Source organism: Halichoeres trimaculatus, unplaced genomic scaffold (assembly GCF_033239565.1).
Source record: "Halichoeres trimaculatus isolate MK-OKI-2021-1 unplaced genomic scaffold, fHalTri1.1 fHalTri1_scaffold_3, whole genome shotgun sequence".
Classification (NCBI taxonomy): Eukaryota; Metazoa; Chordata; class Actinopteri; order Labriformes; family Labridae; genus Halichoeres; species Halichoeres trimaculatus.
The window spans coordinates 25,470,476-25,485,360 of NW_027437181.1; the positions used below are offsets into that span (position 1 = coordinate 25,470,476).

Here is a 14,885-nt window from a genome sequence, read left to right on the forward strand (position 1 = left end):
TTAAAGAACAAAACTGATCACAGGTTTGAGGATTTACCCTCAAAATATCAGCGTCTCGATTCCTCTGACAGCCACAGTGTCTTAGCAAAGCCTGTTCACTCACATGATCAGACAGCCGTGGTTCCACTTCCTGCTCCAAACACAAACACAGACCCTAACTCTCATTGTGAATACTTGTGTCCCAAAGGAGAAGTGAAAGACGAGCATTCTTGTTCAAAAGGATTTCCGACTGATGTGGAAAGACAGGACAGCAACTGTAACCTCTACAGACCTCGGACTGTTATGTGCCAACATGTGCAGAAAGCTGAGACGAGCACAAGTGATTGTTCATTTGACATTTGTTCATGTGTACCCACCACACCAGAAACAAGTCAGGGCACCATCGCTGGTAATCCCTCTGTCTTTGAACGGCGCACATCTCTGGAACTTGAAAAGATCATGAGCCGAATGCATGTGGACAACAACACTTCTGACCATGAATCAAATGTTGTGTGGCGGTCATACCATGGACATCTTCAGTATCACTGCATGCCTCAAGAGAACACTCACATATCAGATGGAGACTCGGATCACAAACTCTCTGACCCTGATCATTTTGACCAACCCAGCGATGAAGAGGAAGTGAGCGCATATCAAGATGAAGAAGCTCTGAGACAGCACTTTGCCAGACAAACTACAGAAAGGGTTGTACTGCTGGACATTAGTGCAACACCTGCGGAGCTGCTTGTGACCTACAAACACAGATCTGAGGGGGGAGAGAATCAGATGGAGTATGACTACAAAAACAGAGAGAACAGTGACAAAGCGCAATGGGATGAAGCAACACTTGCAGAGAAAAAATGTGCAGCTTCTGATAGTTTTGATGGAGCTAAGACTAAATCCTTGTTTGAAGAAGCAAGTATTGCAAAAAGACAATCCGTTGGGAAACACGAAAGCTGCCCAGACCCTGAGGATCTACAAAAAGCAAAGGTTACTCAAGTTGGGAGCCATGCCTCCACTTTCACTGTTTGTTCCCAACCCCCTGATTCAGAATTTGTCGGAGGCCCAATGACACCTACCTCGTCTGACTTCACACCTTGTACCCCTTCAGCCACCACGAAAACAGATAAATCAGCTCCTCTGTCAGCTCCTGCTCAACACTCCTTTAAATGCTATTTGTGTGACCGTTCCTTCAGTCAGCGAGGCTCTCTTAATAGACATGTAAGGAGCCACCTTGGTGTTCGCCCCTTCCCTTGCCCCAACTGCCCTATGACTTTTTCACGGCAGTACCGTGTCACAGAGCACATGCGTGTTCACCAGCGTTGTTCCCTTGGGACTGACTTTGTGAAGCCGTCTGCTTCCGCAACATGAGACACCGCAGAGAGGCCACGGAGCTGAAGTTTATTGTCCTGTCACTGACACACAGATTGTTATTTAGGCAAGGACAAGTGGCGTGGACTGTCCTCGACGCATTGCAAGGAGGACAATAACTGCTTTTTGAGATCCAATCTACGATGTGTTTTAGAGTTGTGCGCTTGCCCTCCAGATGGGATTATAGTGCTTCTCCAAACAACAAGAAAAGGCAGACATGACGTTAATATGGAATCTGCCTGTATGTTGAAGAATTTCAAAGTAATGAAACCAACCCAAAGCCACAATTCCTTCACACCACCTTGGAGCTCTGTTACCTCTAAATTCTGTGAATACATATCATAAACTAGAATTACTCGCCTGTCTCTCCAAGGAAAACACAAAAGATTACAGAAGTTTATGAGGAAAGGATAAGAAACATGATGGTGCAAAACAGTAGCCTCTGTGAAAGGGGAGCAGCTCTTTATAGGGATATAAAAGAGTAAAGTGTTAAAGGAAACAAAATTGGTAATTCACTGTCTAAATAGGGTCTATGAGGTGTCTGGAAAACCTAGTGTTTTTCCGGGATAAAGACTCGGTTCCCTATAAGCACTAGCACCAACTGTCGTGAGGATGTGACTCTTACCAAGGCGCAGGTATGGGTACCGAATTAGGTACTTTTGTTGGTACCAACCAAATTCTTTCTGTGGTACTGAATACCAATTCACATAAAATCAAAAGGTACCATGTTCAGGTACCTTAACGCATCCTTGTGACTGTAAGAGAGTCGAAGAGTAGGTGGTTTTTCATGCTGGACGTGAGCACAGCATTGCAAGTTCATATATCCAGAAATACATACGCTAAATTGAAAAACTTTGAGGTTCTACTATTAAAGAAACAAACAAATAAATATTAGCATTTTATATGTGAAAGGTAGAGATCATCATCCTACCAAATGAATGGAGAGCAGATATTCTTTTTGACACTTCTTTTCTTTGATCGAGACAACTTTTTAATGGATACAAAGCGGTGAGGTAATGTATTAATTAGTAGTTACGTAGTGCCATTGTTTGAAACGTGACAACAAGCAAACTTTATAAACTCAGTTTATAGCATAGCATATTTTAGTACCAGGCTATATTTAGCTCTACTCACAGCCCCATGCTCAAAGTAACTTATGGACAAACGTAAGTGAATCCTGATTATGTCCTACCAGTGCTCATCTACCAAAACCAACCTCACCAAGCAGAGTCTAGCCTTTGTTTTTAGCCTTTAGCCTGTCCTCTTCTGTTCAGCTTTCTCCTCTTCTGTCCTCTTTCTTTTTGCCAGTTCCCCTCCAGTTTCTGCAATTACTAATAAATCTAAGAAACTTTTTTCAGCGAAGAAAAAAAAAGGAACAAACCTCTACTCTCACTGCTATAATTTGCTGGCAGACAGTGTTTTTTTAGGGACATTTACATGCTGTAAATCAATTTGATCCTGAAATTACAATTACATGGATACAGAAATTATCATTTCCAAATAACCTATTTTGGTGCTGATAATCTCATTTTCAGTTGTGGATTACGATCAGGAATACATAGAGAGGTGAAACTTTTTCAAGACCACTCAGAAAGTCATCTCAGGGAGGATACTGTTTGGTTTCTTCTCACTTCTCAGCCCCAAAATATCAATGCTGGGAACTGCTGACCCCCTGCCTTGAGAGCTCACTAATGGGCTGATCCATAAACAGACAAAAACAAACAAAAAAAAGGCACAAGAAAATTTATTTCATCTTAATCAGATCTATGTGGACCTATTGTTTTCTAAATTAATCTGCAGCCACTGGTACATAATTTTATGAGCTTAGTTACCTCAAGACTCTTGTGGTAACAAAGAAATGTAGAAAACAGATCAAAAGTTTTCTGTTCGGATACTTTATTGTAAAATTCAAACCTGTCTTGTTTATATTTTTACAGTTAAAGATGTACAACAACAGAATAATGGAAATAAGCTTTTGTAAATAGTTTTTGATTTTGGAAAGCTTTTTGTGACCCTGCTACCAGTGTTTCTTTGAAACCACTGCTCTCATTTATCACAATGTGGGTTTTTTGAGACAGGACATATGCTGCAGTAACACTCGCACAGTTTATGTGAAACAGTTGTGTCTTTCATTACCGTGACCGCTCTCCCCCATGTGGTTATTCTGCCGGTTTTCATGAAGACACAAAAAACAAACTGATTATCAACCATGGAGAATCAGAGTCCTTTATTTAAGCATTTCAGTGTTTCTCATTGTTCATGGAATTTTCAATCTTTTTTTGATGTGTCATTTTTCCAGCTTTCACAAAAACATTGGAAAATGTAATTCATTTGGACTTGTTTTAACAACTTGAAAAGCAATAAATGATCTCTGTCTAAATCAACTGCAAAATAATGAGCTTCATATGTTTTTTGATTGGTGTCCAGTACGATCAGTAAGTTAACTTTTTCCTACTTTTTGTCCGTTACTGTCATTTTCCATTGCAGCCTGTTTGTCCTTTGTTTCAGTTTAGTGATTAAAAAATGAATTAACTAAAAGCCCTTATTCATGGTGGCACTTCAACAACAGGTTTTGTCGTGCCATAGCTTTGATTACACTGAACTATCTGCTCCTTCAGACAGAGACATTTATAGGGGACTTGTCTCACATGCTGTCCTCTGAGGATGGCACTTAAAGTGCTGTAAAGTTCTTACTTAATACTGCTGCTGCTGAAACTTGAGCCGTCACGGTAAGAGAAAAGTATCAAGGACAGCCATGAGACTCTGTGCCGACTCTCTTCTCTGTGCCAAGCTTCTGGTGTGAGGGACATGTGTAGAACAAACACCACCATTCTTTGTCCAACCCTTCATTAAAAACAGAACCAACGAGCGCACTGGGTTGACCTGTTTACGGTTGGACTTGTCAGCATCATGTTATGATAATAATGTGTAACAGATGTTTTCTTGTTGAAAACAAGTCTCCCCATAATGTTTTATATTAAATATGATTTCATTTTTCCTGTTGTTAATACTCCAGTCTACATTCAAACAATTAAAAAGTATTAAAGGTAAACTCAAGCTTGTTACTGTTACAGACCTACATGTTGGTAAGTCAGTATTGGTTAACTAATTAAAGGTCCCATGTTGTGCAAAAATCACTTTTAGTCTATTCGTGAACTTTGTGGGTCTTTGGCTTTCCTCCTAGCCCACAAAATGTGATATTTAATCACAGAACCTGTACTTAGTAGTACTTGCAATGTAAAATCCTGACCTAAAACGAGCTGTTTGGATTTTGGGGATTTGCAGATGTCAGCGATTCCCTTTTTTGACCAATCAGGGGCAAGTCTGGCCCGATTGGTCAACCGGAGCAGATACCCCCGAACCCCCTCCCTGCCTCCCCCTCCCCTCAGCTGGAGAGAAATGCCAAAGTTAAAGAGCCATCACTGCTCTGTTTTTGGCTGTAAACAGCCACACAGTTCCATGCACAAGCTTCCCATCTCGGAAGAAGACAAGACTAAGTGGCTAGAGTTCATTTGTCAAAGAAATGTGCCAGCTACACTCATTAAAACTGTGCATGTGTGTGCTAGTCACTTCACGGCCGACTGCTTTTCCAACTTTGGACAGTACAACAGAGGGCTAGCGAATAGACTGGTCCTGAATCCAGGCGCATTACCAACCATCCACCAACAAACCTCAGACCCTGGAAATGTGAGTATTTTAAATGCTGTGTGCTGTGGAGCAGATGTAAGAGCTTTTCCTCAGTGTCCCCCCTGTCTCTGTGTTAGCTGCAGGATGCTAACTTTAGCTGCAGTTAGCCTGTAATGTTACGGTTAACAAGCTTCGCTGTTTTCTAAACATTGTGCACTCAGAGCTCGTGGCGCCGCTCTCAGTGACGTGGAAGAGCAGGGCGGTATCAGCGGTGGCTCATTTACATATGAAGGTCACGCCCACTAAATCAGAGCGTTCTGAACAGAGGGGCTATGAGAGCCTGGGAACAATGCTGCTGTGCTTGATTTATTTATTGATTTATTGGCTTTTTGGACCAAAACATGTTACTACCATTTCATGAAGACATCAATGATCCATATTAAACTGCAGAAAAGGAGCAGAATATGGGACCTTTAATAGTGTCTAAAGAACATTAACTGCACTTTGTCAGTGCATTGGTCATATTTGAATCCTAGTGCAGAACTTCTATAATACAAAGGATAAGTGGTAAAAACTGATCAGCCCACATATTTGAAATATTTTGACTGCTGAGAGCATTACTGACTCAGAAATTTGCAACCAAGCTGGTCAAAGGTCATTTGGAAAGCCTCTCTGTTGAATTTGACCTTAACAAAGTAGGTAAATAGTGTCATTCTGGCAGGACCCCAGCCTCTCAACCTCAGAATCTGTCTTCTCAGCAGTAGATGACTCGTTCATTGTTTTTTATATGAATTCTTTAAATTTGATTCTACAAGTTTTATGATCAACAAGTGAAGTGTCTCTACCTTTATTAACTTTTTCTTAAAAACTGTTTTTTTTTCAGTACCTCAAAAAGACATTGGTTTCGCTCAGACCTTTGTCCTGTGATGCAGCAGTGCAAACAAAGTGTGCAGACAGCGAGTACAGCATAATTACCTACAGTGTGGTCCTGGTGGTGGCAATGCTTGATAAGTCAGGAAACTTGATGATACATGAGAATCATTTATAGAGTCGTGCCCTGTTGAGGACACACTTCTCTTTGTAAATGCTTTATATTACTACTATTCATCCATTCTCTCACAGTTTAGACCTTCTTCTTGTGCTTGTTGGTCATCTTGTCTTTCAGCTGGCATGGAGGTCTTCACAACTATTGTCTTGAGAAAAGAGAAAGAGCAGTGCTTCAAGGCTAAGAGGAGATACTCAGCGACACTCTGAGCTTGTGAAACATGCACAGCTCTCAGATCAAAGAGAAGAGTTTTGCATGCCTTTACCTGGCTTTTTGTTGATCGTAGGGCAGCTCCTGCCATAATGGACATGATGATGAAAATGATTGCACCCGCAACACTGTGAACCAGGAAGATCACTTCCAATGACAATCCCATTGCCTGGAAAATTAAAACAACTGATCAGCTGTAGACCAAATGAAAATTGTAGACACACAGAGCTGATCCAATTATCATAAAATCAAATTTAATACCAACGACTTATTTCACTGTCTCCTAAGGCAGGAATTAAGTATTTCAGCCAAGACAGTAACTCAATATGAAAATACTCAAATATGACATCTTTTTTTTTATTTTATTTGTAAATTGTTTCAGATCCACAGTATGTCTCATCTGCAATTGTTAAGTTATGCGGAAGCTGTGCCAATGGGATGCAAATTTCCCAGGAGAATTTAAACAAGCCCAGATGTCTTTTGTAACACTCTTTGGGTCATTTCAGCCTGTACTTCTAATTCTTAGCATTGTTAGGAGGCTCAGGACACTTGGAAAATCTTTTCTTTTTTATGGAAAATTTGCCCCAGTCTCAGAGAAGCCAGTTCACAAGCTGAGAGATTAGACCCAGAGAGTTTGGAAAGGTGTCCTCCTCTCTCTCTTTCTTAATTGCAAAACAAATTTTTCAAACTGGCAGAACAAGCAATTACATGAGAGCAGCTTCACAACATTTCTGTGTGCTTTTAATCCTTAAACCAGATGTTTCCAGTGTCACACTTTGTGCCTTTTACAATCAAACTACACAAGTTCTTTTTGAGACTGTTTGGGTTATTTATAATGATGATCAAACCATTTGTTGTAATATACATTTTACACAAGCTTTCATTTACAACAAACAAAAAAAAAAGCTCTACCTTTATCATTATTTCATACAATGAGCCCCACCTGACCCTTGAACCAATAAACTAATAAACATGCTGAATGCTGACTCTTTCTTAAAGTACAGAATGGGCCAGAAAGATTTACCCATTGTTTTTTACACACTATCCAAAAATGCTTGCAGACAAACATAACAAACATTGAACACAATTTCTATACTTTATTCTCCGTCACCAAAAAGATTTACATCTCAATATGGCCACCCTTTGCCTTTGTCATAGCCTGGAGACGACCTGGCACTGCCTGGCATGAGCGCTGCACTGTCTCTGCATCAAGTTTTGACCATGACTTCATCAGAGCTGTCTTCAAAGCGGTGACACTGCTGTGAGATACTCTTGAGACCTCCTCTCCAGGATGGACCAGATCGCAAAGTCCATTGGATTGATGTCCAGACTTGACTGAGGCCACATGTTCTTGTCCCAGAAGCAGGAAAGTGCTGCTTGCACCAGGCCTGTGTGACATTGGATGTGTGAGCTGGTGCACCGTCTTGTGTGAAGACATACTGGTTTCCAAACGCATTGGTTCACCAAGGCAACACTTTTTCTTCAAGCATTTGAAGGTACACCTGGCTGTTCACTTCCACACCCTCCTGAATGAAGACCAAAGGAGACTTTGAGCCATCAGATGCAACAGCAGCCCACACCATGACTCCAGCTGGCTTCTGACGACCAAAATGAGTTCTGCAGCTTTGGGTAGGTGCTGAGCACTATGTGCATAAACCCTGTTATTCTGGGAATCGACCACTGCCTGAACAGTGAAGATTCTCATCAGACCAAACCAGGACTTTGTCTGCAGCACTCTGGATCTTCTGCAGCATCATTTTCCCCCTGTAAAGCTGTTTTTTCTTAGAAGTAGCTGAAATCAGTTGTCTGTGTTGCATTTTTAGTGTTTTCAGTCTGAGATCCTGTTTGACGATTCTTCTCAGTGAAGTTCTTGAGATGTTCACTTCCTTTGCTGTTGCCCTCATGCTCCTGCCAGGATTCCTTTTGAGTCTCTTCCTCACCATCTCAACAACCCTTGTGGTCCGGACTGAACGTTTTCTTCCAGGGATTGGCTTGCTGATGGTATTGCCAGTCTCCTTGTATCGTTTCATGACATTGTAGACAGTCTTATGACAAACAATCACCTTTTTCATGATTTGCATTGTTGTCAGTCCAGCCTCCTTCAAGGCCACAATCTGGTTAATTAAAAAAAAAGTAAATTTACCTCCGTATAAGAACTCCATACAGCTTCTTCCTCCTCTGTGGTATTTTCTTCAGTGTACTCATAATACCTGTGGTATTGGTGGTGTACTATGTCAGGCACTAGGTAAAGGATAGTCCAACATGCCCAAAGTATGGTCACAATACTCAGAGCCAATGATATGGTTACCTTCATGCAGACACAAACAGAAAGGGGTCAGAAAGAAACACACATAAACAAACACGTGTGAAGCATTAAAACAGAACTTACCGTTTTCTTGGTCGGGTTGTGCTCAGTCAAAATATAAAGAATGCCACAAATTATAAACTAAAGGGGAGAAAGGACAGAAAGTTATTCACTTGTTTGTCACCATAAATGTGTTGACTGCTTGTGTTTTTTAATTATTTATTTATTTATTTCCATTTTATGAAAAAACCCTCAACAAGCCACAGTGATCTCCTGATTTATAATCATTTACTCACCAGTAAACCCAGCAGGACGCCAGGCGGGAAAACTGTCCAAATGTTTTGCACTATTGGGTGGATCAACGAGACGGAAAGGGTTAATACACCAGAGCCCATGATCAGCACGATGACCTTGGAGAAACACATTGAAAGAATCAGATGTAGTTAAAAGTGGGTTTATTATCTGTGACCTAAGATAATGACATAATATAGCCGATGGATGTTTGTGTCTTACGCCAACAATCTTTGGTTGTCCCTTAATGAAACGGTGCAGAGGTTTGGTTCCTCCCACCGTGGTGCCCTGAAGAGTTGCATTATTCGTGCTTGCAGAGTAGAGCACAGCAGACATCTTGCAGGCAAACACACACCAGATAGACAAAGATATGAGTACAATTAATATCCACAGACATTCAAAAATATTAATGATGTTACGATTAGAGCAGCAAAGTTTATTTGACTCTGACTTCTTGTGTCTCAGGCTGTTAAAAGACTCAGGCTATTCAAAGATTTGTCAAATTATTCATAGAAGCAGCAATGCACATTTTGGACACAATATCAAAATATTCAACTTTTGTGAATTTGCAATGACCTAGGCTTTGAAAATTCTTGCTAATGCACAAATAACCAACTTCCTTCTTTTTAATTTTCACTTTTACGTGATGAAACAATGGGAATAATATCAATTTTAATACCCTACTCCACATATTTGTGTAGGCTTTGAAAAATACAACAGTGAAAAATGATTGGAAGTGCAAGAATATTTAATAAAATGATGGTGGAAGGTATCTTTTGATAACCAATAAAAAAAACAGCTCTGTATCTCAGAAACACTTCCTCAAGGAAATCCTATTTTCACAGTTTCCCTTATTCACAGTGTGGAAATAATAATACGGATTATTATAGCTGTAGGGATAAACAGAGTAATACAGTGAAGGGAATTTTTAAGAGAAGTTTACATATGAAAAGTGCAGACTGCCCAAAAGTGAAGCTTTGTACAAAGTGCAGAATGTTCAGCTATACATTATGTAAGAAAAGCAAAACACAGAAATGTAAGATACAGTACAGAACAAAGGAGTTCAGCAGTCAGATTCAATTACTTAATTAGCCCTATAGAACACAGAGCGCCATATAGTGTAAACATCATGAAAATCATTGGTAGCCCTGTTTGAGTCCACTCAGCTCTCTAATGCACAATATATTTCCTTCATGCACATCGTTGTCCAAGGAAAACTCATTTTTCTTTAAACATAGTTTGATTGACCAAACCCTGGTCCATAGGCTGATCTTTTCATCTCAGCTCGATGTTATGCTCTGTTTGCAGCAGCTACATGCACACATTTCATCATCAACGGGTCTGCATTTCAGGACAACTCCTGCACCAGCATGTGCAAGGCTAATGTTTCAAAAAGTGGCAGCAGTCATTCAAACTGTATCAAATCCAAGTTAATCCATGAAGCAGTTATTGTTGTCACACAAGAACTGTCCCAGCAATGCTTTGTAAACTTCACAGAGTGAAGGTCCCTGAAACACATTGTTTGGATGAGCAACCCCTGGAAGTAATAAAAAAGAGAGTCCCGCCATCTGGTTGAACACTTGGATCAGTTTAAGATCAAGTAAATATTTCTCTGACACTGACACTCTGCTTGAACTGTATTAGAAAGTGTGTTAGTAGTTTTGAAGATTTACTTCCCCAATAAATAATGGTTCAGTCAGTTTCAATAAAGATATTTCACTTTGGTGTATGGAGTAAGAAAAGCCAGAGGCTGCAGAAACAGACATCCTAATCCCATCTCCACGCTGGGGGATACAGTTCTTTCATTGAATACTTGAATTGGATCAAACCAGTAGGTTTCAATATTGGCCAATAGTATCGCTGAAGTATCATAATCCATATGAGGACTCAAAAAGTTGGATCAGTTCCTCCTCATTTTTAACAAATGATTAAAAAACGTGAATATCAAACTGTAACTTGTTGACACAGGGACAAAAATAGAGCAAAAACACATACATAATTGTTGTTGTTGTTATTTTTTTAAATGATACAGCATCATCAATGAGTTCAATATTGGACCATTCAAAATAATGAACTGTGTATTACAGTGGCTTTTTGAGCAAAAAGTTATAAAGTAACACACAGTGTTTTTATAGGTAAATCTCAGCAATGCAGAAAACACTTGGGGTGGTATTGCATATGACTTTGATAGATTCAGACACTTGTGTATATATATATATATATATATATATATATATATATATATATATATATATATATATATATATATATATATATATATATATATATATATATAATTTGATTTTTAGAACATGGAAAACGGGTTTGACAGTTAAAGCTGCCTTTAAAATTGCAAGGAAAAAAACACAATTTTACATACGCATGTCACTAATCTAAGCTGCGCATCACAAAGTTCAATTTGTTTGCAATGCCAAAGTTCTGACAGGGAGCAAATGACTAAAAAATCAATAGTAAGTAAGTGCCCGCAGAAAATTCTTGTTTTTTAAACGAAAAGTCTTGTTTGAACGATGAAAGGATATTATTTTTTTAAAAGCAAGAGTACAAATGCAAAAACTCGAGGTCACACACCTAACGTGAGACTGCACAGGCGAGTTTAACTTCAAAAGAGTCGATACTTCAACCGTCTGTGAGAACATTAAGTATCTCCAACACGCAGGAAGAACACGACTGTTTAAATGGAGCATCATATCAAATGAAATAGTAAAAATGTCACTCATTTATATCGAGGAAAGCTCTTTTTTTGTCCAACCGGGTGAGGTTAAAGCGAGGCAAAATGCTTCAGTGTGAGGTAACATACGGTGTGCATTTCATTTGCTGTCTGTCAACTCGTTTACTATACAAAGTGTTTAAGAGAAATTTTTTTCTTTCTTCTAAATCTGATTCAAGGAAGAAATATAAGAAAACAAAAGGAGAGACTAACCTTGGGGAGTCCCGCAGCTCAGTGTTTCCACTAGAAGTGACTGACATCACGTTAAACATCTGGAGCAGCCTGGTGGGCGATACGTGGACGAGCGGTACATTTTGATCCCTAAAAAGAAGCCTGTCTGATGATACTCCGAGCTGAAAGCACATTTCAACTCTTCTTCTTCTTCGTATTAGTATTAAAGAACAGACAGTTAGCTGATTCATACATTTAAATAAGCTTGTGTGAGTTAAAGATCCACGGCATATTAAACTACCAGGCAAACTACCTTAACACTTGGAGAATTCTTTATTTTATATAGTTAGTTGCACTCGAGACATCCGCTTTAGTCAATGTTTTCCGATCAGATTTATTTGATAATTTGCTAAATTTGCCGAAAAATCCAATTTGAGTCCAAAGTTGTGGTATCTTTACTTTTTTCTTTACTTTTACGCATAACCATTCAAACTTACATAAGAAGGTAGGATAAGCTAGGTCATTGGGAATTTGGGGATTCCCAATGACCTTGTGGGGAATTTGACTACTGATGAAATAAAGAGCAGTTTAGGTAGACGGTCAAAGTGCTCTGTTGTGATTTAGCTAGTAGTTTTCATTTTAAGTGCCTCCCATAACATTCAGGAATGAGCTCTGAAGGTCTAACTAACTTGTGACACATCAAGAGTAAACATCAAAAGAAGAACTATATAACACTTCTTTTACTATTTGTTAATACCTGAGAGTATCATTTAGTCTACAGTGGGATGTAAAAGAAGTTTGGGCTCAAATGGTGGGATCTTAAAAAAGATTCAAACTTCCCTTCACTCCAGCGAAAACACAGGGGGAAGGGAGGAGGAAGGATGAGCTGTGCCTGTGTGTATGTTTTAAGCCAGCCCCATGCATATGGGGTAGCAAAGGGTTAGAGCTGAAATGGAGAAGTAGAAGGAATGTGTTGAAATAGTTTGGGAGAGGAAAAGAAAGAGAGGCGAGATTTCCTGTTTTTTTCCATATCTGTGTGTTTTAGTGTTGCTCCATCAATGGAGCAGAGAGAAAGTGAAGGAGTGTGAGAAGAAGAAAGAGAGCAGGCTGGGAGGGGAACAGTAGAAAAACACAAAAAAGGAGGAGGAAGGTATTAAATATGAAACAGCTGCGATATTTCAAGCAAAACAGAGGAAGATAGATTCAATTTTCTCCCCCCTATTTCTTCCATGGGCATAGCACAAAATTCTTCACTCTGTTCTTGGATTTGGGCCTCTCCCAACATCAACGATTTATTAATTCCCCTGCTCAGCAGTCAGGCTCAGCAGTCAGGGGTGACCTTTCAACAAGAGGGAGATCTGAAATACAAGTTGGCAGCATGCACATTTTATGATGTACTTTGATGTACTATTTCCAAGTGAAAGGACTCAAGTGTAGCCAAAAAACGTGTAGTTTGGAAAAGCATTAGAGCATTCTGATCCCTTTCCCCCCACTGAGGGGAAAAGTTTTAGGTCTTCGGCGCAGCTGTGGCTCAGTGGTAAAGTGGGTCATTTTTCAATCAGAAGGCCAAGGGGTTTGGTCACAGGTCTGTCCACATGCCGAAGTGCTCTTTGCAAAGATGCTTCACCCTGAAGTGCCCCTGGGGGCTGCGATTAGATAAAACTGACAGACACATGAGCCTCTGCCATCGATGAATGAATGTGGTGTGAATGAGTAAGGTGGGTATGTAGCCAGATAACAGCCTATAAAGTGCTTTATTATGAGTGAAACTCGTGCACTCAGTACATTTAAAGTTAGAAAACTTTTCCAACAATATACTTTAAGACCAATATTTAATGTGTAAATGATGAAGAGTGGTAACATTTTTGGTGAGGTGTGTAAAATACCTTTAAACAAACAGGACAAAAGCATACCAGATTGACAAAACAAATACTGAAGGCTGCAACTACAGCCAGAGAAAAACAAAACTATAAAAAACAGTTTTAACAAGTAATTCTCCTGACAAAACATGTGACCTAATGTATTTTCCCCACCACACCACACCACCTATAGATGTGGTGTGGTGGTATGCAGTTTACCAATAGTAAATCATTTCTGTTTACATAAAACACACTCATTTATTGTCCTCTGTGCAATTGAAGGTTTGCCACAGGATTTTTGAAATGGGTTTGTATAAAGCTGAATGCACTGAAGGTGAAAGAGTGCTTGGTCAGAGTTTCATGTCATGGCATGCATTGTGGCTAGTGAGATGTAACTGCTCTTCAGAAAAGATCATTGTTGTGCAGAGTGCTTGCCCCTAGTAGGGTTTTATAAGGGAGTTACTGTATGTTCCAGTGGTAGGGTACAGGCTGAGAGGGATTCAAACTAACCGGATGATCTAACAATATTGAACAAGGGTCACCTATCCAAGAACAGGGTGTTTACGGTTACTACCTGGTGGGGGGCACCCAGCATTAGTTTTGAGACTTGGCGTTCAATCCTGATTTTTTTGCCAGGTTCATTCTGGTCTGGGTGCAGAATGAGTCCTTGAAGCACTGATCATATTACAGGCCAGATTTCAAAGTTGAACAGCTTCTCCCTGGCGAAGAAGAAGCCAGATCTGGTGCCATAAATGGAGCATTGCCAGTTGGATACAGCCAGGCCCAAAACCATGCAGAAATCTTTAGAGGACTGAACTGCTGCATCAGTGTGCACCGTCAGGACTCAGGCGTGTTTTTAAACTGAATTCCCTGATAACTTTGCATTTTCAACAAACACTCCATTTAACACTCCATTTGGTTGCTAGGCGCCGCCCTGTTGGCCATGGCTGCCTTTTGCAGTGGCTCTCTCTTCTTTGTCCTTTTCGTGTGGTTTTACCAGCTCTTTTTCGTGATCTTTGGAGTGGATCAGTACTTTGTATGGCTCGTTTGTTGGTCATGGACACCAAACTTTTTGTGGCTTCAGTGATATTTTTACTACTTTTTCTCCTGTGTTTGTCTGGAGATCCTACATGTAACCATGGCTGCATTGCTTACATGTGAAATCAGCTGTTAGCAGCCTTTAGCATGTCAATGCTAACTGGTGTAAGGCCCAATGTCTTCCCACAAGGTGAGGAGAAGGAGGTGAGAACGACGTGCTGGTTCTCAGGTGTGAGCTTAGAAGTGATGACATGGACCTGT

At 40.0% G+C, this 14,885-nt stretch overlaps 1 protein-coding gene across 1 annotated transcript; it reads right to left on the bottom strand.

The window, feature by feature from the left end:
• Positions 1 to 3,343: 3,343 nt before the first annotated feature.
• On the bottom strand, positions 3,344 to 11,827 carry LOC141787898 (uncharacterized). The gene is made up of 7 exons (XM_074666601.1): positions 11,770 to 11,827; positions 9,051 to 9,164; positions 8,834 to 8,947; positions 8,622 to 8,678; positions 8,376 to 8,540; positions 6,288 to 6,401; positions 3,344 to 6,170 (listed from the first exon to the last, which is right to left on the bottom strand). Exons 2-7 carry the CDS (start codon positions 9,162 to 9,164, stop codon positions 6,078 to 6,080), a joined length of 657 nt encoding a protein of 218 aa, XP_074522702.1. The 5' UTR covers positions 11,770 to 11,827; the 3' UTR covers positions 3,344 to 6,077.
• Between the last annotated feature and the right edge of the window lie 3,058 nt (positions 11,828 to 14,885).

Excerpts from the sequence above, each read along its gene's own strand:
- LOC141787898 (XM_074666601.1), bottom strand. The coding sequence starts at position 9,164 with ATGTCTGCTGTGCTCTACTCTGCAAGCACGAATAATGCAACTCTTCAG. Across the intron at positions 8,679-8,833 it reads GCGTCCTGCTGGGTTTACTG|TTTATAATTTGTGGCATTCT; the intron begins GTGAGTAAATGA and ends TCTCCCCTTTAG. Across the intron at positions 6,171-6,287 it reads TACGATCAACAAAAAGCCAG|ACAATAGTTGTGAAGACCTC; the intron begins GTAAAGGCATGC and ends TCTTTTCTCAAG.